Raw genomic sequence first — 27,829 nt, 5'->3', positions numbered from 1 at the left:
AAAAACTAAACAGTGAGGCCAAAGGGCCACGAATGTAAGAAGTACTGTCTGAGGATTGTATTTCTGGGGGGAGGAGGCCAATGTTCCTTACAGCAAAATCATCACACTTGCAAGACTGCAGCTTCCGGTGTTGTTTCTGGGGACACCAAGACTAGAGTAGAATGGTCCTAACAGAGTGAGTTTCAGAGTCCCTATATGCAGGCATCTTACATGTACATGAGTTCTGTTGAAATTAATGGGTCTTATTTCCTAGTAATTGGACTGTCATCTGGTTTTTGAGCCATCGAGTGTTGAAACTTAATATATAGCTGCAGCTACATATTAAATATGCAGGTGTTGTTCATAAGAAGCCCAGAAGGCTCAGTCTTTCAGCCCTTATATTATTTCCTTAGAACATGCATTTATTACACTCATAACCTTCTTTTAGATGGGACCCCACCTGTTCTCTTGTCCAGGGGGCTTGCTGGATCCACTCCTGTTTAAGGTCAGCATTGCTGCAGCTGCCCTTTGGTTCTTATATTAAAGTGTGCCCTTTTCTGTTAAAGGTTCTTAATGGCAACAATTGAAAGATTGTTCAGCAGATGGACTTTGTCATAAAGGCTCAGAAAAGAGTCAGGATGGCACTTGTAGTTTTCAGGGACATGGTTTCAGCAGTGTTTGGAGTTCCATCTATATAAATGAAATTCTCATCTCCTGAGACTGTACAGGTTCCCTTCTCTCCCTCCCCGGCACCTGTTACATTTGTAGTGTCACAGATACACACATCATTACTCTGTAAGTGGGGAGAAAGGATCTCAGGAAAAACGAGGAGGAGGAATTGTGATACAAATCCCAAAGCAGAACTATGGAATTTGTTCTAATGTTATAACTTAAGGTGCTTGTGAGAACTACAAGTCTTAGGGAGGGTGTTCCTTCTACGTAGATCCTGAAGGGAGGCTGAATTGAGATGCTTGCCTTTCCTTGCAGTGCATGTTTGGATCCTCTTAGAGCCATCTGGTTTGCAGATCTCTTCCCTGCAGTGCACCTGGTGTCTGCTAGTGCTGTGACTACCAAATATGTAATGTCAGCTGTATGCGAGGTGGGGCGTTCTCTGCTAATGGCCTGGATTGTGTATAGGTTTGCTCCCCCCCCCTCATCACAGAGCCTTTAATAGCTCCACAACACGTAGAAATTGAACAGATTTTCCCTGTTACAGCCTTTCTGTTCCAGAAAGCACTGCACCTGTAAAATTCCTGCCTATCACACACATACTAAAGGTACATGAACCCTGACAGAAACAGGTGGCAGCCCTAATTGCGTTGGTTGATTTGTGGTGTGGGAGGGGAATGGTGGGTGATGGGCTTTAGCCCCTTCCCATTTCATGATCTTGTAAATAGGGAGCCATTCAATCAGAGGTCAGAAACATGTCTTGATAGTAACAGAACGCGAGTGCAAGAGACTGTGCCTGTATCCTGCTGAGTTGGTAGAAAAGGGGCTGCCTTGTTTGCAAGCAGGAGATACATGGTGCTGTGATAAAGGAAAGAGTTGTTCCTGGCTTGAGACCAGCTACTGAGAAAGCAATGGCAGCAGTTTCTACAAAGGTGACAGTTGTTTCAGGCTTGAGGCAAGCCAGGCTTCCAGGCTTAAGTAGCTTACTGCGTCCCTCCAGACAAATGTGTAAATGACAGCTTCTGTTGCTGGGCTTTGCATTTGATGGGAATTGCAAAGCGAGCTTTTGCTCTGAGTATGTTGGTTCCTGAAGGGTGAATATGGTGGTATACCTGGCTCCATTCACAGGCAGCTTCTGATAAATTGGAGCTTCAGAACAGGACTCCTAGGTAGAGTTGCCACTCCCCCCCCCCCCCGTTCTGTGTCTTCAACAACAACCTGACATGCAGAAATTAGGAAGGCGATGCTTTTATCATTACCTATCTCTATGCCAGGAATAGGTTTTCATGTTCATTCTCTGCATGTCAGGCTGCTTGTTATCTGGATTAGGACCAGATAAAGAAGATGGCAACCTTGCCCATCCTAGAGTAGAGATTCTCAAACTGTGGTCCACAGACCACTGGAGGTCCATGAGCTCCATTCAGGTAGTCCACGGAAAGATTGCAGAACAGTTGAGAGCCAGCATGGTGTAGTCGTTGGAGTGATGGACTAGGACTGGGGAGACACAGGTTCAAGTCCCCACTTGGCCCTGATGCTCACTGGGTGACATTGGGCCAGTCACCAACTCTCACCCTAACCTACCTTGTATGTTTGTTGTGCGAAGAAAATGGAAAGGAGGAGGATCACGTGCCCTGCCGTGGGTTCATTGGAGGAACAAACAAATACATAAATTTGTACTTGGCTTTGAAATTGATTTTTTTTTGCTGATTGCAGTAATAGAGGCTGTTTTGACCAGGGCTGGATTATCAAACAGGCTAACAAGGCCCTGACTTTCATAAATATGATGCTGGTTTTGACAATGATACCATCGTTGAACAAAACAATGTTATTAAAATACAGTTTAGGTATGTGCCTTGATTATTTGTAGACCAGAAGACATTGGTCACCTGAGATCCTCAGCAATTTTCAAGTGGTCCATGAAAAAATTAAGTTTGAGAACTGCTGCCCTCTGGTATTGTGATAGCCTCTCCTGCCATGTTGATTAAGTGGGCAGGCCTGTTAATCTTTCCTTTTGGCTGAAAACTGTTTTGAAATTGTGGCTGGCATACAGCTGAGTGTGCTTCTTCTGATGGAATTGCTCCTGGGGCCTTCCAGGCTCAATCTGGGGGAGCTGGGTCTGTTCGACAAAAACGTCAACAGTTTGACTTAAGAGATCACTTCCATCACCATGTACCATTGCAACCCTTCAAAATTGATTGAGAGCTCCCACTTAACAGTATGCAAGGTTTGGATATCAGGAACATGTGGAGAGATGTTCTTATACGTGTATGGAGATTCACCCAAGCTTGAGCTATTTTTTTAAAAAAACATCAGCATTGTAAGATGTTTCTGGTTTTGGCCTTGTGTTATGCAAGGAAGCATTACCTTGAATTCATGATGTTTATGTTTTGTTTAAATGTGTTAGTTAATGCTGAGCCTCAAGGAGTGGATCCCAAATAAATAACCTGATTGGCTTGTGTGCCGGGGTCTTTGGTCTTTCAGAGAAATGCAGGCAGCAGTTCCGACGGAACCGAAGACTCCGATTTCTCTACAGACCCAGAACACACAGACAGTTCGGAAAGCGATGGGACATCTCGCCAGTCTGCACGCGTAACCCGCTCTTCTGCTAGGCTCAGCCAGAGTTCTCAAGGTAGATCACCCAGTCCCTTCAAAATAGTTCAGTGGGCTGTCTTATATTCCTGATTATTTGCAGGGAAAAGATGCTTGCAACACTAGAATGTACTCTCCCCCAGCCCCATGGCAAGTGAAACATGGTATACAATAAGCTGGTGGAGAACCCCATCCCCCTGTTTCTTACCAAGGCAGAGGTGAGATCTTACTTGGTGATGTCCTGGGTTTAGCCTCACACATTCCCATGGCAAGGTGCGGCTCTGGAGCCATGTATGTTGTTGAGCATTCTGCATACCCCCCTTGGGGGGCGCACAGCAAGTCTATAAGAGAATGTCCTCTTAATTATACCATCTTTGCATTGAGTTTGTACATCAGTTGATGGGTCAGTTGCTTGAGTTCTCTTTCCCTGGAAGGCTGCGGGAGTTCGCATGTTGCAGTAACCCATGGTTTGTTAAACCATGGCTTGTTGTGAATGGAGTAGAAGCAAGTGAGTGTACTAGTCCTCACCAGCTGCAGCCAGGTGGAGCTAAACAACCACCTTGTTGTGGTTGTTCAGCGCAGTGGGAGCAGGCAGCCAGGTTGCTCAGTCCTGCTCGTTCATGACTTCCCAGGGTTTGTTTACCCAGGGTTTACAGCCATGATATGCAAACCGGCCTAGCGGCTTGCCAAAGGCCATCCAGTGAACTGATAGCTGAGCTGAGATTCAAACCCAGCACATGCCACTTCATGTTTGTAACTTACACAGTCTCTCATATATTTAGTCTGAGTATGGGTATGGAGTAGGATCAGAAAGGAGCTCATCTGTCAGCTGGGAATTGTTTGCACTGTACCCCTTACTTCTGAAAACCCTGGCTATATTAACTGTCTGAAGACGTCAGAATGCATGTTGATGTAGAGAGGGCTGCCTGCACTGAGGCCTTCTGTGCAGCAAGGAGTAGATGGCCTGCCAATGTGGGCATTGAAAGTGGTGTTTTCTTCAGTGAAACATTGTTTCTCCCTGCTAATTCCCCCGCCTTATAAAACTAGATTCCAGCCCGGTTCGCAACCCCCCATCATTTGGAGCAGAGGAGCCTGTTTATTCGACTAGGAGGGTAACCCGCAGCCAGCAGCAGCCCACACCCGTGACTCCCAAAAAATATCCACTGCGACAGACCCGCTCATCTGGATCAGAAACAGAGCAAGTGGTTGACTTTTCTGACAGAGGTTCGTAAATGGCGGCAGGGGAGAAAGGGGGGCTCCTCATAAATGAGGAACTCCTAGTAAATGGGGCATCTGGGGCATGTTGAACTGATTCCTAGAGCATTCTTTGTTGGACTTCCTATACAGCAGGTTGGTTATCTTGTAGGCCAAAACATCTGGAGGGCCACAACTCCCATCAGCCCTAGCCAACATAGCCAAAGGTGAGGGATGAAGGGACTTGTAGGGCAAAACATCTGGAGGGCCACAAGTTGCCCACCCCTGCTATACAGTGCTTTATTGGTGACAGGCAAGTTAGGTTGACAGGCAGTAGCTTAACCAAGGCTACCTTCAACACCCTAGTAGCTGTGTTGATCCCATAGATGACCAGTTATAATCAAGGGCGGTTCCAACACTTTTTCCTTGGCTACCTCTGTGATTTCTTTCTCCCTTTGGAGATCATCCTCGGAGGGCATTACTATATTATTTTTTTTAGGCTCAGTATTGCCACTTAGAAGTGGTTCAGGTAGAGGAGTTTGTTAAGTTTTCCGGGGTATTGGGTTCTTTGCCCTCTTTCTGTAACATTGTCCTTCCACACAGACACTAAAAACGCAGCTGACCATGATGAGTCCCCGCCCCGCACGCCAACTGGGAATGCCCCGTCTTCAGAGTCCGACATTGATATCTCCAGTCCCAACATGTCTCACGATGAGAGCATTGCCAAGGATATGTCCATGAAGGATTCTGGGAGTGATCTGTCCCATCGTCCCAAGCGCCGTCGTTTCCATGAAAGCTACAATTTCAACATGAAATGTCCCACCCCTGGCTGCAATTCTTTAGGTACAGTGGAACCTTCCACGATCCGAGCTTTGATGGTTAGGATCTTCTGTTCCCCTTTCTGATTACCAGCCATAAGTCATGTTCTTTTGGCTCTCCACAGGACACCTGACGGGAAAACATGAGCGACACTTCTCCATATCTGGATGCCCACTGTATCATAACCTTTCAGCTGATGAATGCAAGGTAACTTCTTCTCTGTGGATGTGTGGAATGGAGGGTAAGCTTCTGAGGGCATTGCAGAAGGAAAGGAGCAAGAGGGGAAAGGCTTCAGCACTTACGTTCCCCACCTACTGCTTCTCCCCTGCAAGTTGTGCTCTTTTGACTTTGGTTTGCATCAGCAAAGTGGTGACCAGAATTTGGACACACAGCTTTGCTGTGGAACGTGTCACTTCTCCCCTGGGTGTTGAGATAGGTCATAATAAGAGGGAACTGCACTGGCTGCCAGGTTTAAGGTTCTAGTACTAGTGTGCAAAGCCCTAAACAACATGGGACAAGGATACCTGAGAGAGCACCTTCTCCATTACCAACCTGCCTGGTCAGTGAGGTCATCGGAGGGCCTGCTCCTGATGATTCCGCATGGACCTGTGGCCTGATTGGGGTCCACCAGGAGAAGAGCCTTCAGTGTGGTGGCCCCCTTTCTTTGGAACTCCCTGCCCCTGGAGGTCTGGCAGCCACTAACGCTGTGCTGTTTCTGGCGCCTCCTGAAAACAGCATTGTTCCAGGAGGCATTCCTTAACTGACCAGTCACAGTTTTTATTGGTATTCTGTTTTTAAAAATAGCATAATTTTAATCTGGTGTTTTAATCTTTTTATCCTTTTGCTGTTTTATCTTTTGTGTTCACTGCTCCAAAATCTGTTCTAGATATGGAGTGGTATACAAATATTGTAAATAAATAAATAAGCAGCGCTGGGGGCAAAATTCTTGTGAAAAGCACCGTGTTTGAATTGTGCGTAGAAGTGTTCCTTTGTATTGTCAAATTTGCTCATGGCTGTCCAGACATCGAACAAGCAGTAAGACTTGCGTTTTAATTCATAATAGCTTATTATTATCAGCAATCATTGGCTGCAACAACAATCGTATAGTCCCATCTTCCAGCTCTTACAAAGCCACAAGTCAAAAGAGGTTTGAGTTTTCAAATAGTTAATTTGAAACTTGACTTGAACTTTCAGGTTGTGGGCTTCGGGTGAGCCTGCATCTCAGTGTTCAGAGCTTCATGATACAAATTTCATATTTCCTCCCCCTGTTTTTGGTGTGCAGGTGTTAATTTAAAAAAAAGAAAAGAAAAAATGATTGAAAGCCCTGGCTCTCTAACGTTCTATGCTGTTGAACACCAAATGTTTGTAGCAAGCATATGTGTGTAATTTTTGTAATTTTAGTACAATTTTTCAGTACAATGAACATAGGCTAATCATAGCCTGTAAAGGTTAAAGGAAACAATAAAATGCAGTTCAGTGAATTTGGATGCATAGAGTACAGAACTGCAAAACCTTCAAGCTGAAATTATTTTCTCTTAGTAGGTTAACAAAAGCTTATAATGATGGGTACCACACTGCATAGAATGATTCAGGTTTTGCATAGCCTTTAACAACCTTCATATGCTGGGTAAGCTTGTCCATTAATAAATGATCCCAAAGCCTCTGAAACCAAGCCTTGATAGCAAAGTCTATTGAACTTTTCTACAGGCTTGTACTTGTTGCTCTTGCTGCTGCTAAAGGGTAAGAAATACAATCTTTATGCAGGATAGATTGTAAATCCTTTGGAAAGATGCCCAGAATTGCAAGTACTGGAGTCTTGATGATGTTTTATTTGGTCATATTGTTAATTTCTTTGAAGACTTTGTCCCCAAATGCCTTTACCAGAGGATATGATCACCACATGTGGAAAAGTGTACCAGTTCTGTGACACCCTCTCCAACATTTATTTGAAGCTGTTTTGAAAATCTTCTATGCCTTGATGGCAGTTACATGCCACCGAGAAAATACTTTGAAAGTCAGTTCCTTGCCCTTTCATTAACTACCTTCATTGAGCCAGAAATAAAACACTTGTCCCAAAGGGACAAAGCAATGTGCTTTGGATGACCCACAAAATAAATCAAACAAGAATATGTATAGCTTCAATACGACGCTCTTTAATGCTAGTGTTTTGGAATTTAAAAGACATTCAGAATTAGTCAGTGGGCGTGTTACCTCTGGCAATACATGAGGACTATGCATAAGATGACGTATTTGCATATACTGGAACCGGTCTTCCAATTTCTCCTTCATATCAGCCATGGTTATACACTGTTGAGTATGAATAATGTTCCAAAAACAACCTTGTCCCTTTTCCTTCCAAGCTTTATAGGCTGTATTAATGCAATTGTCTTTAAAAGCTGGATGAAACATAAAGGCCAGAGATGCGCAGGGGCTGTAGAAGGCACCCTTCTGCAGCATGGAACAGCTGCTGGTCTTGCACGCAGGGGTCCCAGGTTCGCATCCAGGGGAGAATCCCCCACTAGGAGGGGCAGGGAAGGGGCTCCAACACTCAGGCACCCCTGAGCCAATGAGGAGGAGTGTTGCATGGACCAATCACCTGGCAGCTGTCCCCCTGGGAATGTCCTTTCTGCCAAGGAAGGGAGAAACAAGATTTCTGTGGCTGCTCCTTCTCTGGCTGGTGGAACGGGCTGGGCTGGTCACCCGCTTGCCATGATGTTATTCCTGGGAGGTGAGGGGACAGGCAGCCTCCCAGTGGCTCTTGAACACTGGCTGAGGCCAGAGGCCAGAAAGTTGTTCCCCTTCCGCTCTGTGGTCCCAGGGCATCCTAGTTCCCTCTGTGTCATCTGGCCTGTGTGTGTGTTTGACTCCTCTCCATTGAATGCAGCAGCACACGAGGCCAGCTTCTGGTGTATTGCCTTTCACGCACACTCCTCTGTGGAGCAGAAGCTTTATCGCAACCAGTCCGGGAAGATACTAGCATGGCACCATTCAAGAAGGTGGCCTAGGAGGATGCCATCCATGCTACTTAATGTGCCTGGGCACTTTTCTCTTCCCACTGGCTCTGCATGATTCTACTTGGAATCATGTGCCAGACATTCCTGGTCAGGCAGTGTGGCTTGCACGGGAAGATGAGCACTGGCTGGAGATCGAGCCCTGCTCAGTCAGCTGCGAGTTCAGGCCTTGCGGCCACAGAACATTTCCCATCCTGTCTGCAAACTCCAGAGATGCCCAGGGTCAAGGCCAGCTTTGCTTTAGGTCCCCGATCTTGTGCCTCTTGCCTGGATCACGTTTATGTTGTCTGAACATGAACTCACATAGCGTGGGAAGGGACGGATTTATATGATCTCTCTTTCTCTCTCTGGATTTCGAGGTGAGAGCACAGAGCCGGGATAAACAAGTGGAGGAGAGGCTGCTGTCTCATCGACAAGATGACAACAATAGGCATGCCACCAGACATCAGGTAGTCTTTTTAAAAACCTATTTCTCAAGCATCCGCTGTCTTTGAAACTCTAACAGCACTATATATTTCCATTGATCATTATGTCTCAAATTTCACTGAAAAAACATCCAAAGGCCATTTTATGTAGAAATTATTTTGTCTGACCATATATAGGCCCTTACCCAACTAGCCACATTTCTGAGCAGCTTACTTAAAAAAAAATCCTTTCTTCACTTTTACCAAGAAATGAGTATATGCATCTGTTTCTAAAACTGTTAAATATAACATATCCCATTATAACTTTAAAAGAATGCACACCTTGTACCATCTTGTTCACATGACATGCTACCTGGGGTGGGGTGTGACACTGGGTATGTTCACATTCAGTGACTACAGCAGTGATGATCTGCATGTGTGATGGACATCGGCATAATCCCTTGCATCCAGCACAATCCCATGCAAACTGGGCTCCTGGTTTGATGCGGTAGTGCTAAACTGGGAGGAAATGCACAAAAGCAGATATAGTGACCTGGATTACACATAACACTTACCCATGGTTTATTTAACCCATTGTTAATCCATAGTTTGTTGCCCTACCTGGGATTTGTCTTGCAGACAACTGAGAAACTGGCTTGTTTTCTCAATCCCTGGGTTGTTTGTTTTTGTTCTCCTTTGCCCGCTCCCTCTGTGTATTCCAAATGCCTTTGTGGTGCTGTAGAGTGGCTGTGTTTTTTTTTACCACTCTTGCCCACCACCTCTGTAGCCTGGCAAAATAACCCACAAACAACCCATAGTTCTAGGTTCACACATAACAACCCATGGTTGAAACAACCCAAGGGTTCACAACCCAACAATAAACCATAGATTCTCTTTCTGGGTTGTTAATGGTTAACAAACTATAGTTTGTTAGCGTGGCCAGCTTCACACATTATGACAACCCAGAATTCAACAATCCATTCTGTGGATTAGTGTTATGTGCGAACCCAGCCAGGTCAACACTGCTGAACCATGTCCTCTTCCACCATCCTGGAATATTGCACAGTGTAGAGGATCACACTGTTCCTGCAACTTTGCAAGGGCTGATCTTGACTGCAGGGCACACATGTGTGTTAGAGATGCATCTAACTCCCATGGAAGGCTTCCAGGAAAGCATACTCCCAAGTGTTTACATTTTAAAAACCCATCGGAGTCATGGATCTCTTTGCCTGCAGGCTTGCTGGCAGGGAGTGTGCCTGCGGGCACGTGGAGAGAACCTGATCTCATCACAGCCAGCCCCTCCTATGGAATTTGTTATCTTGTTTAGCACATGCTTGATAGAAGATATTTTTCTTACACGAATTGACTGTGTGTGTGTGCGTGCGCGCACATGTAAGAAACGTGTACCCTGTTATGTATGAAATGTAGTGCGAGAATCTGATCTATTGGTAGAGCATGCATTTTGTCACTGCACACCTGAGCTGCCAAATCTACATATACTGGGAGAAAGTAAATTCTTGTGCCATGTTACACATATGACATTCCACGTAGATAAGATATAATGTAGGAAGCAGCCCTCAGCTGACAGTTGCCCTTCTTTGGGTTGGAGGAATAGGGGCTCCATTCCAGTTCAGGTTTGAACTGGCCCAGCTCCTTTTGTTTTTCTATACACATGCTCTGTCTCTTATCACCTACGTAGGCACCAACTGAAAGACAGTTGAGGTACAAAGAGAAAGTAGCAGAGATGAGGAAGAAGAGGAATGCAGGGCTGACCAAGGAGCAGAAAGAAAAATACATGGTATAGAAACTTCCTTCATTATTTTTCTCCTGGGGATGGGAAAATGGGGACATCCCTTTTTGGCTCCACAAGGTGTATTCCATGTATACAAGGGACATTAATTTTTCACCACATCCATTCCCCAAATTCTGGGATAGGTAAAACAGTCGTTCAGAACTCAAATGGCAACTGGGGAGCTTGAGCTAAAGACTTGAACCCGGTTATTCTGAATTGGCATGTGAAATCCAGCTGTACCACTTCACTTCCCTTTTCACTCATGGCACACGGACCTTCCTGTCCTTAGTTCCTGTGTGAGATCATAGAGTTGGGAGGGGCCTTCAAGACCAACTCCCTGCTCAATGTAGGAAATCCAGAGCTAGAGCATCCCCAACGGATGGCCATCCAGCCTTTCCTTGAAGACCAGCAGTGTGGGAGAGTACTTTGTTCCATTGTCAAAGTTCTCTTACCATTGAGAAGTTTCTCCTGATGTTCAAGGAAAATCTACCCTCCTGTAACTTAATCCCATTAGATCTAGTCCTGCTTCTGGGCAGCAAAGAACACGTCTTTGCCCTCTTCCATATGATAACCCTTCAGGCCTTTGAAGAGTGGGATCTCTCAGTCTTCTCCAGGCTAAACATCCCAGGTTCCTTTGATCTTTCCCCATACTACTTGTTTTCCATATCACTGACCATCTTTGTTGCCTTGTGAACCCGTTCCGGTTTGCCTCCACCCTTCTTATTGCGTGGTCCCCAGGAACTGGACAGCAGTAAATGTTTCTTTTCATCTCTTTCCTAAATCCTTGCTCCTCCAACTTCAACATCACACAGCTCTTCCTATCCATAGAGTCTATGCAAGCTCCCCGCCCCATGAAACTAACTTTGTACTTAGGTTAGAGCAGCATTTGTTAGCATTCCTGCGGCCAGCGAAAAAGGACAGAGGGTGGTGGAGCTGTGGAGATCCGTTTCTCCAAGGCCAGGCCACATATTTTTAAAAGGTGACTTCTATTGTTGCTTCAGGAACACAGACAAACCTACGGTAACACCAGAGAGCCCCTTTTAGAGAACCTGACCAGCGAATACGACCTGGAGCTATTCCGGCGAGCACAAGCGAGAGCCTCCGAGGATCTGGTAAGGTGGGCTGGGCGAGATGCACACACACTGTTCCACATTCGAGGCTTGCAGTAAAGCCAGTTGTACTTGTATTACAAAGGGAGCATGGATCCCTGTGGCTAGGTTTAGGCAGAATCAAATGTATGAGCGAGGGCTGGAGGAAGGGAGCAAAGGAGGAGGGTTGATGTATGCTTTATAGTCTGCCCTTTTATCCCAATAGTCTATCCTAATAGTCTAGAGCAGGGGTGGGGATTAGCTAGATCTCCAGGTGGGTTGGACTACAACTCCTTGCATTCCAGACCATTGGCCATGTTGGCAGGGGCTTCTGGGAGTTGAAGTCCAAAATAACTGGAGACATGCCTTCTGCCCACCCCTGGTCTAGAGGTAGACTGTGACAGTTATATAAAATTAGATGGGTTCTTGTCCTCCAAGGGCTCCAGAGTCTATGTTATGCATGGCATGGAGGGGTAAAAAACAGGATAATAGAGAAACCAGGGCAGCTATTACTGGAGGCAGTTGGTGTTCACCAGTTGGGGGCAGCTGCATAGGGAGGACAGGAGAGGGTGGACAAAGAATCAGAAGAGATGCAGTTTGCTCAGCAGGGTGTAGAACCTCCAACAGGGACCAGTGGTCTTGTTGCTAAAGGTGGTGGGGACTTTTTTGGTGTCTGAGCCTGCTCAGGCCTGGAGACAGAGAGACAGTGGCTTAGTTCACACAATCACCGTGGCGTAAACAAGCCACTGTGGCATTTGCCTAATTATTTGACAGTTGTTCCCCCCTCCAACAAGCCGTGCTGCCTGGGTTCAGCGAACACAAGCTGTGCCCAGGTGGGTAATTTGGCAAATGGCACCTGGCATGTGCTGGCATGCACCATGGCTTAAACAAGCCACCATGGTTTGTTTAAGCCTCAGTGATCATGCAGTTCAGGTCAGTGACTAGGGTCAAGTCCCAAGTTTGACAGCTGAGCTCCTTGATGGCTTTGAATCTTCCTCCACAGTCATGAGGACAAAGCACTTAAAGAGGGATGTGTGGATTTTTCTCTTTTAAGTTAATGTTATTTCACATCTACTCAGTACACTGAGCTCACAAGCAAATTCCATTTGCCCGGTCCCTGGGCATCAGAGCTCTCGACCCCAGAGCTCTTCCCCTCTTTTTTTTTTTTAAGCTTTAAGCAAGCATGTCTCTTGCTTTTACTAGCCCACCCTTTGTCTCAGGGGAACCTCAGAGCAGCTAATCCTGAAGAAATTAAGGGAAGATTGCTGCCTCTGGGTACAGGGAGTGTTCCACCACCACCACCATTTCCCATTCCTTTGTCACTGGACATTTAGATGAACATGAACATATAATGAATTGAAGACCAAGTTTATCGAAGACAAAACTTAAATGAGATAAAAGAAGGATGTGGAATTGGTTGCATGGCAAACTGGAATGCCAGCTTCTCATCAACTGTTCATCTGTTTATTTATTCACTTAATGAATGTATGTCCCAGTTCACACGATCAAACAACCCATGGTTAACAAACCATGGGTTGTTTGTGAGCATGCTGGCTCCCATCTGCTTCTCCTTTCTGAAACAGCCCAAGAACAACCCAGGTTTGTTGTTGGGTTAAAACTGGGTTGTTTAGCCCTCAACCCAGAGTGGTGGGTTCATACGTCATGGCAACAACCCAGGAATGGGGTGCTCCTGGGTGTTTTGGAAAGCTGATTCAAAGTGGAAGTGGCGAGCAGGCGGGGCGCAGCTGTCTTGCTATTGCACAGCCACACTAATTCCTGGGTTATTTAACCCAGGAATCGGTGTTGCGTGCGAATTGGTGTTGCGTGCGAACCAGGTATTTTTCTGAAATAAGGACTGTTTTAGGACAGCTTACAAATAAAGCAATAAGAGACTCTAGAGGCGCAGCTCACCAGTACTTGGAAAGCTGAAGCCCCTCTGCCTGGTGTGTCCTTGATCAAGGTGAACAAACCCAGAGTTCAAACCCTTATTCTTTTTATTCTTATTCTCTGTCCCACAGCCACAGACAGAGCTGGCTGTTTTGGCCCTTTGTTGGACTTTTCAGCAGCCAACCCTTCACTAGATTACTTAAGCTTGTTCTCCCTTCTTTGAGCTGGGAGCTGGGTGTGTCTCTCCCTAATGGCAGGTGTGAAGGACTGAGCTATTCCAGCTGTGGATGAGTCCAGATGGCTTTGGCCAATTATAGTGTGTATGGGGAGGACATGGGGGTGGGGGCTGATGCACCTAGACCTGTGACAAATGTCACATAATGGTAGGCTTATGTATTAGAAATGTGTTGGTCCCTTTTTAGATTTGTTAAATATTCAAAGCAACATACCCATAGTGTTGGATGAAACCAGTGTTTGAAAACTTACTGGAAAACAACTTACTGGCTTGGATCCAGATAAAGGTTCATGTGACTGGGCTGGTAGAAGCGGACTTCTCCGCCTCCTCTCCCATGGCAGCCCCTCCAGCCTTCTGAAATTGTGCACAGAGAGTTGGGGGGAACCCTGCTGAATGAGGTAAGCTAGGAAGATGGGGGATCCCTGAAAATCAACCAGAAGCGTCTTCCGTGAACAGAGCTCTTCTGTCCATGGAAGGCAGATCTTGGATCCAAGCCACTATTTAAAAAGTGCAAACAAAGGATGTGTCAAAATCATAACAGACAGGCAGGTAAAAATTGGACCCCTCAATTTTGTGGGAAAGCTTTGAAAATAAAGCAAGTTGTGTGTACATCTTAAAAAAAAACAGAAAAAACTGCCAATGGAAACCGAGTACTGATGTAGTCTGACGGGGGGGTAGCATGTCAGCTTGATGACAGTTTCGCTCTGGACATACAGGTTCTTCCAAAGGACCTCCAGGTTTTTTGTCTAGAGAGAAAATGACAGACTTCTATCTGTTCATGCAGATCTGGAGTCACAGGTTTTAGGTTGCCTGGGGCTTGAACCACACATTAAGCCACGTTGCATGATTCTTTTAAAATTATTTTTGCTTTGCTTTTGCTTTTGTAAACTCAAAGCAGCTCGGGACAGGCTTTGCCTGACAAGCGTAGGTGGGAAGATGTGCCTTTCCCTTCTGGTCCTTTTCCAGGTCAAAGCCACCCTCCACAAGCCACTTTTTCACCTCCCTCACCCCATAAGTGAAAAAGCAGCCTGGAGAGGGAAGTGTTGAACTGAAACAAGAGCAAAGTGCAAAGGGTGAAGCAGTAACTCTCGACAGGCCCTTTTTCCGCTCAGAGCAGACCAGGCTGCTTTTTTCAGGTTTTAAAAAAAACACGCGCACAAAAAAATACAGAGGAAAAGATAGTGGAAGCTTGTGCAGCAGCAGCATCTTTGGAAGCCAAGTTGCGCCCAGTCCCACTATGTCTGAGCCAGCACTTCTTGGCTCTGTTCTTGGGGTGGAGAAGGCGCCGCAAGGGCTCAGGCTGAAAAGCAGGACAGATCAAGACAGCTTTGTAAGTGGTCTGATGTGGAAGAAATATCCTTACAAGTGGTGACACCTCCACTCAGAATCAGCCTCTCTGCCACACCTTGCCATATTTGGCTCTTGGCAATATCAGGAGGTGTCAGACCTCCAAAAGCAGTTGCTGGAGGTACAGGCTGGACCCATCGGTTTCCCATCTTGGAGAGTGCCAGAAGCCCTGGGGCAAGAGAATGAAACTCTTCTCATGTTTGATTGCAGCTCATTGGATGCTTTCCTTGTGAGGGGCCCCCTCAGGCCAGGAAGATATATATGAGAGAGAGGGAGAGAGAGAGACTGACTTCCAAAAAAAATATATCAAGCAAACAGAGCGGATAAAATTATCTTTAAAGGGATGCATACGCTGGTGGAGAAGCAACCAAGATTTACCTTGAGAGTGGACCACCGCTTCCAAAATCCCATTTCGAAAGAGGGGCTATAATTTTTATTCAGCTGGATGGAAGGAAGGGCTGTTCCCACGCTGTTTGGTAACAGAGGCAATGGGTTAACAGCAGGTGATTTCTTCAGATCTGTGTCAGGGTTCATCAGAAAAATGACCATAATCTTTGGGATCCCCCCAGCCTCTCTGTGTTGTTCAGGTCTTGGGGGGGAAATGCACTGGCTGGGCTGTAGGCCTTCCAGATTTCCTGTCTCCAGTGGCTAATTGTGATCAAAGCTTCACAGTGCATCAGGTTAACCACCGTGATGCCCGGGGATCATAATTTACTGCCCACTTCCTCCCTCCCCACCACCCTGGTTCCACCCTCAGCATAAATGAGACGTGGAAAGAGACATGCATGCCATTCTTACCTACCCTGGTGCTGCCATCTTCCCCTTTCTCTATTTGGGAAGTAGGTGGGGAGCATTTCTGCTTCAGAGTGAGAGAGGTACTGATGGTGTGATAGCCTTGAAACAGAAAGGCAAGTGTCCTCCTTTGGATATTTCCCAGTGCCTACCAAGGCCAGGCGCAACATGCTCAAGGCCAATGAAACCCAGGTGATGCTGGTAGCTCAAACAACCCCCACGACAAGCCATGGCAAGCCAGGAGCCTGTGGACACCATGAAAAAATGGCGTCCAGCATGATGCATTGAGCCCCACAGGTAAATTAACCCATGGCAGGTTGTCATGTCAGGCAAACCAGGTCTTTGTTTGTTTTTTACCCTCAAAAAGACTCCTAAGACCCCTGGGGCATTGTGTGTGTGGGGGGGCTGGGGTGGGGGGGGCTTTATACAAGCAGTGAGAGCATTTTAACACTTCAATGGATTGTGTCATTTTTGTTTACCACACCTGTTTTCCAAAGGTGGTATTGTGTCTCCGGGTGGGGGAGGGTGGGAAGGGAAGGCGGGGACTGCATCTGCTGTCTAGAATGGGGGGGCAGAAAGTAGATCTCCAGATGTTTTGGACTTCAGCTCCTAGCATTTCTCACCATTGGCCAAGTTGTCAGAGGCTTCTGGGAGTTGAAGTCCAAAACATCTGGAGATCTACGTTCTGGCCACCCATGCTCTAGGAGACAATCTCACAAAGAATTTGCACACGCTGGAGTTGGAACTAGTCTAATTTCGGCTGCAATCCTATACACGCACTTACCTAGGAGTAAATCTAGTTAGTGGGACTTCTGAGTAGACATGCATAGGCATGCAGTATAAGTAGAACTAGGTTTCCATTGAAATCAGCGTGACAAATCCCAATGATTTCCATGGGAACAAAGTGCAATTAACTTAGTCTGGATACAAACCAGAGGTGGTTGATGCTATATTTCGCAAGCTGTAGAACTCCTACCTTAAGGCTAAAAAAAAAAAAAGCTTGAGTATGTGTGTGGCAACTAATATTTCCAGTCATCAGAGTGTGGCGTTGATGCCTTTTATATCTCTTTGCTGTTCCTCTTACTAATGAAATAATGATAGAAAATAAGCAGCTGCATATACATGTGCCAATCTTATTTATATGGGATGCAGAATTCACCTCTTCCTGATGGTGGATTTTCTTTTTTATGCAGAGGGTTTTTTAGGGTATGGTTCCAAGACAGATTTCACTAAAGGGCAAAACATTTCTCCCTATTTCTATGACGCTCTTTTTTTAATGCTACTTTCTCTTCTCTGCCAATAGGAAAAGCTGCGACTTCAGGGCCAAATCACCGAAGGCAGCAACATGATCAAGACTATTGCTTTTGGCCGCTACGAGCTGGATACCTGGTACCATTCTCCCTACCCGGAGGAGTATGCACGGCTGGGGCGCCTCTACATGTGCGAGTTCTGCCTCAAATACATGAAGAGTCAAACGATACTGCGCAGGCACATGGTAAGCCCCTAAGTGAGCATCTTGCCAGTCAAGTTCACACCGTCTGTTAGGGTGCAATCCTATGTGTGCTTAGGCAGAAAGAAGACCTGCAACTCCTGGCTTTCCCCAGCCAGCCAGCCAGCTCCTCCCTGAGCTGCTATTTTGTTACTGCAGCCTTCCCCAACCTGTTGCCTTTCAGATGCCTTTGACTGTAGCCCCCAGGACCCCCAGTCAGGCTTGGGACAAAGGCTACTTTTCCTCCACCTCGGGAGGCCTAGTTACCATCCTCTGGCACTGCCATCTTTCATTCTGTTGGGCATAGCACAGTCTAGCCACTAGCCGCTTGACTGGAAATCTTCAAGACCAGCCAATCCTGAGCCAACTTCCTGAAGTGGTAGTGGTTTACCTCATCACCCTTGTTGATCACAGCTGACAATCTCTCTCTCCCCCCCCCCCGCCCCATTCTTTAGAAAGCTCTAGTCAAGGGAGGGCCCACTCTTAAAATCTGGGATTGGCCAGTTTACTTGGGGAGGCCAACAGTGATCCTGTTTTCTCTAATCAGCAGGAGGTAAACAAATGCTCTGTACCAAAAGGCCCATATAATGCAAACCAGATGGTGGTGTAAGTATGAACCACTCTGGGAAATAAATAAAACTACAGAGTGTGTGTGTGTGTGTGTGTGTGAGAGAGAGAGAGAAAGAGAGCGAGAGAGAGAGAGCGTGCGCATTACATGTAAAATTTGGGGGGAAATGACTGGATTGCCTAGTCCGAGATTTGAACTTGCTTTCTGCACCTGGGAAGATTTGATCTGCACCCGCCTTCACGGATCAGCTCCTCTAGCCCACGCTGATGCACATTGGTCAGTCACCTGTGCTGCATGGGCACTCCATTGTTTTGATTACAGAACGGAAGAGGCGCCTTTGCTTCTGCTCCAGAGTGATGGTGTCCCCTGTCAAATAACCTTTTCTCCCCCTGGCGATTCTCTCTTGCCTCTCCTTGCTTCCAAAGCCATTTGTTGTGTTTGGTAACCCGTGTTCCCTGTAACGCTGGTCTGTTTTCTGTCCGTAGGCAAAATGTGTCTGGAAGCACCCTCCAGGAGATGAGATTTACCGCAAAGGCTCCATTTCGGTGTTTGAAGTAGATGGGAAAAAGAACAAGGTAACGTCTGTATCTGGAGCTGACTCCTGGAGGGCATCTCTTTGGGAAGGCTGGTCTAACACCTTCCCTTTTGGCGATGCTGGACTAGTAGGCCTGTCAAGCTCACGGAATTCGGCTGTGCTTCCAGCAGAATTCTTCCCAGCCCTGCAACTTCTGATCCTTGTCAACTGGAGACTAATTCCAGAAGGAATGGTGGTGTGTCAGAATATGGGTTCAAAGAAGCAGATTTGGGCCAAGGGGGATGGGATGAACTCCTTCAGGGTATTGAGGGGAGATGACTATGGATTCCTGGAGCTTGCCACTTCCTTCCAATGTCCAGACCCTTTTTGTCAGGATGACGATTCTGAGGCTGTCCTCACATCCTGGCTCAGGCATTCCTTTTCCCTGGCAGTGGCTTTAGCTTGGGAGCCTTCCTGCATGGGCTTTCTTCAGGGGCTTCCTGGAGCTAAGAGGTGGGGAACCTCTTTCAGCACAAGGGCCGCATTCAATTTCGGAGAAGCTCTTGGGGGCCACATTCCAGCAGTGGGTGGGGCTGAAGCCAAAGTGGGCGGGGTCGAAGGCAAAAATGGTGGGGCCAGAAATATATAAATACCAGCATATTTGAGCTTAAAGCTCTTACTGCCACTTATTCTTAGGAGAAGCATTTCAACCTTTTAGAATGGGGAAAAAACCGCACAAAAGCCAGGAAAACCACCAAACAATTGGAAGTTGGGGGAAGGGGGTGTGGTTCTCTGGGGACCTCAGGAGGGCCAGATTGGGACCTTGAGTCTGATGTTGCCCACCCCTGTTGTAGCTCTACTGGACTCCAGCCCTCCAGGGTCCCTCCCTCCCAACAGTCATCTCCTCATCCAGCAATCTACTTCTCCCGCACCCTCCTCTGACTCAGAATCCTCATGCAATCTGCTTTCTAAAAGGCTGGATCTGCACATGCAGTGGCATGAGGAAGCAGAGTCCTGAGACAGGAGAATGGGCTCGTAACATCAGGCTGAAGGTGGGGGAATCATTCTTTTAAATGCTTTCCTATGTTAAAAAAAAACTCCCTGAAAGTAGAAAAGTAGCTTCCAGCAAGAAGAGCTCTGGTCTAGAATGTTCCTCCCTGATGAGGTATTTTTCTAATTGCGGGGAGTTCTTAATGTGAGGAAGCCTTCAAAAATATTATTCTCCCACCTGTGGACTGAAGTAGACTCTATAGACCACCTTACTTTGTTGCATATAAGGATCTGGGGTAGAATGAGACAATAAAATAAGAAGGTAGTATTCTTGGATTGTACTGCTTCAGATTGCAGATTCCATATCCCTCATGTATTTTACAAATGCAACAGGGGAAAGGGCTGTGTTAACCCTTTATCTGTACAAACAAGGATTTGTGTGTGTGTGTGGGGCAGAGGGAGCATTCAGAAATATGATTGCCTCACATACACACGTATTTACCCCTGCAGTCTGAAGTGGTGCAGTCCAGAATTCTGCCAAGTTCAGATTACTGCCTTGTTCTGCAGAATGTCTAGAACCGCTCTCTGGCTCTGTTCATTCTCCATTCATGCCCAGAAGGGCCACAGAGAACCATTGAAAAGTGTAAGCATGACCTGTAGTGGAGTCCTTTTTCCCCTTTCCCAAGCACATCCTTTATGTAACCTCTGTGCCATGTGCATTTCTGACCATTGGGGTTGGAATGACAGGAATTGTATATAAACCATGTACTATATATATACTAGGTACTCTACTACACAGCTACGGCCTCTGATGGATTATGCAAATGTTAACATCCTAAACAGCCATTGTGTGTTAAAATCTATGCTTTGGAGAGGTTAAGTTTGAATGTTCAGATTCAGTTCATGGTCTGAGACTTCTCTGAACTTGGTTTTCAGTTTTCCATGTTCCAAAGCAAGGGCCGGGGGGCAGCAGGGAGGTCACCTGCGCCATTAAGGAATAGTGGTTGTGGAGTTGGCCTTAATTTGTGACTTGGCTTGCTGGCTTGAACCATCTGGAGTGATCTACACTGGCGGTACCGTGTGAGCTCCTTCTCTTTGTGGTCCACTGCTCTTGTGGGATAGTTTGTGGGGGTTCCTTCTTGCGACAGAGTGTTGGGAATATTTGACCGTCACCCACCTCCCAGCCTCATGATGCGTGGGTGTCTTAACGCTCCTTCTGCATCTTCCAGATCTACTGCCAGAATCTTTGCCTCCTGGCAAAGCTCTTCTTGGACCACAAGACCCTGTACTACGACGTCGAGCCCTTTCTCTTCTACGTCATGACGGAAGCCGACAATACCGGCTGCCACCTGATCGGTTATTTTTCCAAGGTCAGTCATGCCGCTGGAGGCCTGCTCCACAGGCAGAGCACTTTCCATCACGTGTGCATTAAGCCAAGAGCTATGATGGGCCCATTGTGACGGCCTCGCTTTGCGCTTGGAAGTGGCAGGACATCCAGGTCAGCCCCTGCATCGCTCTGCACCATTCAAAGGCAGGGCAGAGCGTTGACTCAGGCAATCCAGTTTACAGGGACAAGCAAGCTTGGAGTCTAAAGGCAAACCCAGGCCAGCCTGGCCACTAGAATTCAAGCGACTAGGCATCCTTACAGATGTAAACTTCTGCTGCTAGAATTGATGATTTTTGGTGTGCATAATGTTCTCTACCCCACATACAAGCGTATGCAAACAAACATATTTCCAGCAATGTTTGCGAAAGTAGCTGGTTTTTGGTGGTATGATAGCTTCTAACCAGGAAGCAGGACTTTGAGTGTGCTCTTGTACGTGTGGCAGAGAGCACCAGACGCATGCATCCTTTGGGAAACAGTGCGCTGTGTTGGAGTCCAAAGCTGCCCTCACAAAGTAGCAAGGGCTGGCTGCTTTCTGAGCCTTCTTGTAAGGGCTGGGAGGGAGCTGGCCTGCTTATGAGCTGGCCAGCCTAGAATTACCTCACGGTACGGTTCACGGATCCTCTCCATTCCTGAGCTTTTAAACAGGGAGGCCCAGCCTGGTCCTGAGTAAAGGTTTGTTAGACTGGCCAGCCAAACATCCCATTTGAGGCAGTCTTTCTGCTTTGTTCATTGAGGAATATTGGAAGCCCTAGGTTACATTGAGAGATCACATAAATGGAGCAGCAGAAGGCCTGATGTGGGACATACTGAAGATCATATCAGTCATTACTTTATGTTTGACCCGGATTTCCAGATACAATTATTGTTATGCTGATCAAAATAAGGTACAAGAGGCCAACTTGCATTTGGCCTGGCTTGGCAGGGGAAGGCCATTTTCCAAAATGGTCACTCAGGTGATCGGTGGATTTCAAGCAAGGTGGTGGTGACCTTTTGTCCTCGATATGGCTGCTTGGGGCACTGTATCCCAAATGTGTGAAAACGGACTGCTAGAAATCAGCACTTTCAAATGTTTGCTTTGTACGGTTTTATTTCAGCATTTGATAAAATATAAGTTCTTGTATAGTTGGGTGAAAATATTACAGGAGCAAATTTGATCTCTTTAAAAGAAACTGACAGCATTGCAGTCTTAATGCAGTTTTGGAAACAACACTCCAAGTAACTGTTTTAAAGTGTCAGGGTTAGCGGCCAGTGTCCTGACAAGAGCCCCCCCCCGCCGCCGCGCTGCCTAAATTGGTCAGAAGCAAGCTGCTTGCATCCAGGCAGTGCAAGAACACTTGGGGCACCCTGACAATGAAGTCAGCACTGGGGACTGACCAGGAAGCGGGACAGAGACGGGAGGCGGGAGGCGGGGGGGGAGGAACTGCTGTCAAGCTTGCTTGTGTATTTTTCCACACTGACAAGGCATGGGGCTAGGGGTATCTTCCGCAGAGCTCCCAGAAGGCAAGGACTGAGCAGCAGAATAGGAAAGCACAGGGTGGGAGGAGGGGGTTCTTGAGTGCCTTTATGCCCTCCCCGCTCAAGTCCAAGGCCTGATCTAAGGCAGAACCAGCAACCGCCATTCTGCCGCACATAAAGGCCATCAAAAATGCACAGGCACAGTACTGACAGACAAGACTTCTTGACCAAAGGGAAATCACCAGTATACACTTGGGTGTTTCCTGCTGCTTGGAAAATTGAAAAGGAGAGCTTTTGCTTCCAGACAGAGCTGCTGTGAAGAGTAGAAGTCTTTTCTCAAGATGGTTCTTCACTTGCCAGTCATGATCCAGAGATCGCAACGACTTCTTCAGACACACACAGCATCTCTGGTTGCCCATTCCTTTCAGTGCTAGGTGAATTCAAGGTCTCTACGAAGTCTGCCATAGTCAACTGTGTCTCGGTTTTTACAGAAACAGAGAGCTCTCATCTTGCTGTCTAAGCAACACTTACTGAGAGTTTTGCCTTGGTGCATGTGCTCGACACCAGCACTGCTCCAGTGATTCAAGAGGATTCTGGGTTGGTTTTCTTGCCACCCATGCTGCACCCGGCTACAACCCCCAAAACAAATGGGTGCGGTGTGAGATGTGCATTGCAAAGAGAGCCTGAAGAAGAGTGTGCAAGGGATGAGGGGACATAGGTGTGTGATGGGAAGTGACTCCCTCCACACTGCTGCTGCCCACCAACCAACCGGCTTCTTAAGCTGAGGAAACCAAGACTGAACTTGTTCAACTTCCTTACAGAGACAGTTTTGAAACATCATTGTGACAAGCTCCTAATCTGCATCAGCGTCATTCATTTTGAGCAGATTTTCTCCATGCAAACATGAAGGCGTGAGCATGAGAATAAAGCTCTGCATGTGAGGTGCTGCTCCAGCCCCTGAGGGTCACTCCAGAATTCTCATCAGGACCGTTATTCCCATATCCTAGTCCTTGCCATGCTGTTCTTTTTGTAGATTGCCACTGAACAGCTTCAGGTAGGCTTTGGTCCCGGGAAGAACTCCGGATCCATGGCTGCTGCTCACAGCATTGTAATGAAACTAGGTGAGGAGAAGATGAGGAGGCATTGGAGCTCTTCTGTGCATTGCAACATTATTTGCCAGAAAATCAGTGGGTACATTCACCCTCCTCGGCCTGGGGTTGAAATCAGAGTGGATTATTCTTCCACAGATTCAGGTCACACATCAGTGTAGATATCAAGACAGCCTGTTCCAGAAACTGTTCCTGTCAGAAGAACGAATTGCAGTCTGTACATGATTGTTCATATCCATGTTAGCATCGCCGATGAAAGCGTGGTATGTAATGCGCTTCTGAGAAAAATAACTACCTTCCAGTTACACATGTAGTATTGTGTGCATCTTGTTCCAGATGTTAAGATGGCTCACTTTATTTTCCACTCCAGCAGCTACCGTAACAAATAATTTGAAATCCATCCATCACCCAGGCAGACTTTTGGGAAGTGACCACCAACAGCCAAATGAGGCCCAATTTGAGGTTTCCCTTTATGGGCCTGGATCCAAAGAGCGCTCTTTGGCATGCTCAAGTTCTCATGAAGGCAGATGTTGGAGAAATGCAGGTCTAATTGTTCTTTGGGCATGCAGAACTAGGTATGTGATTTTATTTTTAAAGAATTGGATCACAGCCATCCTCTTTTGATCAGCTTGTAAAATCATGCATTTGCCCATGTGACCAATTCTCATCAACCATGACCCTTAATGGCGATACTGTTTGCTTCCAGGAGAAGAACTCCTTCCTCAACTACAACGTTTCCTGTATCCTCACAATGCCTCAGTACATGAGGCAAGGTTATGGCAAAATGCTCATTGACTTCAGTAAGTATAGACTGATGTGTCTGTGATTTTGTTTTTAATAACAGTTGCTCACAAATATGTGGCAACCAGATACTGGAAGAATGAATGCAGTCAAAAATAGTGCAATTGGCATTTTAAGAACATGAGAAGAGCTATGCTGGATCAGACCAAGGGTCCATCTAGTCCAGCGTTCTGTTTACACAGTGGCCAACCAGCTATCGACCAGGAAGCCACAAGCAGGGCATGAGCGCAACAGCATCCTCTCACCCATGTTCCCCAGCAACTGGTGTACATAGGCTCACTGGTTCTGGAGGTAGCTCATAGCCATCAAGACTAGTAGCCATTGCCTTTTCCTCCAGGAATTTGTCCAGCCCCTTTTAAAGCCATCCAAATTGTTGGCCATCACTACATCCCATGGTAGCGAGTTCCATAGTTTAACTATGCACTCTGTGAAGAAGGACTTCCTTTTCTCTGTCCTGAATCTCCCACCAATCAACTTCACAGGATGACCCTATTGGGTTCTAGCATTTTAAGAGAGGGAGAAAAATGTCTCCCTATCCACATTCTCCACACCATGCATAATTTTGTAGATCTCTGTCACATCTCCTCTTACTTTTGATAGAACACCATTTTTTTTCTTGATAATGCCACTTAGCCCTCTGTCCAAGCCCATAAGAAAGGGGTGCGGAACCTCTTTCAGGCCGATGGGCAAATTCCATTTCAGAGAAGCTCTCAGGGGCCACATTCCAATGATGGGCAGGGCAGAAGGCAAAACGGGTGTGGCCAAGGCAAAAGGGGACAGAATATCCCAAATATATATTTTAGCTTAAAGCTCTTACTACCAGTATCTAAGCAGAAGGAGAGTCATTTCAACCTTCTGGATTGGAGAAAAAATCGCTCGAAATCAGGTGAATCACCAAACAATCAGTGGAAAGGGGGTGGGGCCAGGGGGAGGGGCCATCTGGGGACCATAAGAGGACTGGATCTAAATCCCAGGTTGGCCAGATTTGGCCCCCAGACCTGAGGTTCTGCACCCTGTCATAAGGGCTGCTAGGTGTATGCAAAAAAATGGAGCCACCCAAAAATAAGGCAGTGGCTTTTACATACTTGGGACATGCTCCAGCTATGCAGAAGTACACAAGTTTGTCAATTAAAATAAAACTCTATTTAAGCTCCCTGGTAGATACCTGTCACGTTCATACGCCCTCTCCCTTCGCAATCAACACAATGCAGGAAACAAGCCTTCAGGCTAACACTACTTTATTAGTTAACCACTAGCTTCTTTACCAATGCAAATTCTAGGAAACTCAGACTGTATAGAACCAGCTAATGGACACATCTACAAATATCAATAGAGGGGACAAAGTGGAAGTTAGAGAACTTGCCAGCCGTCTTGGCATGAATTTCATGGCCAGACTTGCTTCGCAGGGTTGTCCCTCCTTTAGGGTGGCTCCCTCCTACGTTGGCTTCCACGAGTGGTGAACCTGGCAGAGCGTCTGAGCCCTGCCTCTAACTTTTCCTGCTTTGCTCTGCGACGAACCCCAGCATCCCTCAAGTCACGCCCCTCGCCCTCCTCCTCCAAAACCTGGGTTCTCATGGTGGAGGAAAGGGGGAGCAGTTCAGCCTGGGCCATCTGTGTCAGGGTCTTGGGAAGAAAGTCTCGCCATATCTGGGCTCACTAGGGAGGGTGCCTCCCTCTGTTCTTGCTGTTCCCATTCTGATTCCAAATCTGAGCTGCCAGACCTCGCCACACGCTCAGATTCATTCCTGGCCATACCTAAGAGCTTACGCTGAGGTGGACAACTTGTGCTCCTCCAGATGTTTTTGCATCTAGCTTCCATCAGCCCTAGCCAGCATAGCCAGTGGTGAGGGATCATGGGAGTTGTAGGCCAAGGCATCAGAAGGGACACAAATTGCCCACCCTTGGCTTACACAATGTTGATGGCAGCTGGGAAGCCATTGCATGGGGCAGGGTGTGTGTGTGTGTGTGTGTGTGTGTGTGTGTGTGTGTGTCTGTCTGTCTGTCTGTCTCTCTCTGTCTCTCTCTCTCTCTCTCTCTGAAGAAACCAGAAGTCAGCATTCTGCCAATGTTGTCTATGGCTGAGGGCAGTTTGAGTCAGGGAATGTTCATGTGTCAGATGAAAACACGCCGCACACGTGCACACAAAGGACCTTTCCCATCTCCAGAATTGCACCTCCCCCCACCCCCAGCTATAAAATACTTGGGTTTGTGGCTGGCAGCCATCTAGTGCTATATAGCACAAGGGAGGGGGGATCCTGTTCTCCGGAAACTCACCCCCACTCCTAAAGTCCTGAACAGCACCACAGTGGCTCCTGTTCCAGGCTGTCTGGAGCCATGACCAGGAACGTTCCACTTAGAGAGTGGGAATACACTGCAACATTTTGTTGCACAGCCCACTTGTTATTTTTAATATATTCACCTGCAAGCACCTCACACAGAAATCACATGAGATCATTAGAGCAGCAAGAATAGGGGCCCCTCGCTGCACCAATTTTGAGCAAATACACAAACTTTTCCATGCTTACATCAGCCTCCCCCAGCCTGGAATCCTCTAGAAGTTTGGACTCCAGCTCCCATTAGCCCCAGCCAGCATGGCCACTTGTTGGGGATGATGGGAGTTATAGTCCAAAACATCTAGAGGGCCCCTGGTTGGAGAAGTCTGCCATAAGCACTCTGCAAGCTGTGGGTGCGTTTATCACCCAGCCAAATTGTGTCTCCAGTGATTTCTGACTATGCCAAATCTCAGCCCTGAGTGACTTTGGGGAATATTTGCCCCCTCCACTGCTCTAATGCCCAGGTATCCAAAGCCCCAGGTGATGGTGAGATAGGAGATTGGTCCAGTGTATTGGGGTGTGGTGGGAATAGTAGATGAGATTACTTGGATCAGATTGCGAAGAATTTGCTTTGTTCTCTTCCACAGGCTATTTACTCTCCAAAGTGGAAGAGAAGGTTGGATCCCCAGAAAGGCCCCTCTCAGACTTGGGTCTTATTAGCTACCGTAGTTACTGGAAGGAGGTTCTTCTCCGTTACCTGCATAACTTTCAAGGCAAAGAAATCTCCATCAAAGGTGGGTTCTTTATCCCCCCCGCCACCCGTGCATCAGTAGCAAATTGCATCTCTTTTTTAAAACTCCACATTCCCCCCCCCCACCAACCATGACTTAACTTTTAAGCTTGCTTGGTGCAGTTTATTTATTCGTTTTACAATTGGACAGAAAATGGGGACTCCTCTAGAGGTTCCCCTAGAGCTCTAGTTGGGTTTGGGCAGCCATTGAAATATCTCCCCACCCCACCCCCACTGTGCTATATAGCACTAGATGGCTGCCAGCCACAAACCCAAGTATTTTATAGCTGGGGGGGGGGGGGGGGGCATTGGTTGCTTCAGTTTTACCATGTAATAGTTTATGCTGGTGTTAAGAATGTGGTCCCCCACATTACACCTGGATAAAACAGGATTTTTTAAAAAAGGATTTTACAGCAGGATTTTTTTTTAAATCCAAGAAGCTAGAGGGGAACTGAGTAGGACTTCCAGTGGTTAAAGTACTGAAGTTTCTCTTCTATCCTCCATGGCTGCTCTCTCATCCCTCAACTCCCTTTATCTGTCCTTTTCCCAGGACTTGCCAACAAATGCAGAATTCTTCAAATAGCCTGGAAATTATGGAGAATAGTTAAATATATGCTGATGTGCGATAGTTGTGAAGCAACCCGCGC

General features: G+C 46.8%; 1 protein-coding gene across 7 annotated transcripts in view; it reads left to right on the top strand.

The window, feature by feature from the left end:
• Positions 1-27,829, top strand: part of KAT7 (lysine acetyltransferase 7) — a 65,824-nt gene that overhangs the window by 1,544 nt on the left and 36,451 nt on the right. For 5 of the 7 annotated variants that reach the window (XR_014783836.1, XR_014783837.1, XM_084804784.1 and 2 more), the window contains exons 2-13: positions 3,130-3,277; positions 4,285-4,461; positions 5,035-5,274; positions 5,375-5,457; positions 8,621-8,710; positions 10,365-10,463; positions 11,459-11,569; positions 17,110-17,301; positions 18,349-18,438; positions 20,597-20,737; positions 24,025-24,118; positions 27,040-27,186. Coding sequence is in view for 4 of the 7 variants with exons in the window: in XM_084804784.1 (XP_084660910.1) it covers positions 3,130-3,277; positions 4,285-4,461; positions 5,035-5,274; positions 5,375-5,457; positions 8,621-8,710; positions 10,365-10,463; positions 11,459-11,569; positions 17,110-17,301; positions 18,349-18,438; positions 20,597-20,737; positions 24,025-24,118; positions 27,040-27,186 (1,612 nt within the window). In the remaining 3 variants the exon portion in view is untranslated. Of the gene's footprint in view, positions 1-3,129; positions 3,278-4,284; positions 4,462-5,034; positions 5,275-5,374; positions 5,458-8,620; positions 8,711-10,364; positions 10,464-11,458; positions 11,570-17,109; positions 17,302-18,348; positions 18,439-20,596; positions 23,894-24,024; positions 24,119-27,039; positions 27,187-27,829 lie in introns of those variants that run through there. The other 2 variants (XR_014783838.1, XM_084804785.1) reach the window with 2 other exon arrangements.

The sequence above is a fragment of the Heloderma suspectum genome, chromosome 6 (genome assembly GCF_057233095.1).
Source record: "Heloderma suspectum isolate Gila_16-S chromosome 6, 16-S_ref, whole genome shotgun sequence".
Classification (NCBI taxonomy): Eukaryota; Metazoa; Chordata; class Lepidosauria; order Squamata; family Helodermatidae; genus Heloderma; species Heloderma suspectum.
This window is presented reverse-complemented; position numbering and strand designations above follow the sequence as displayed.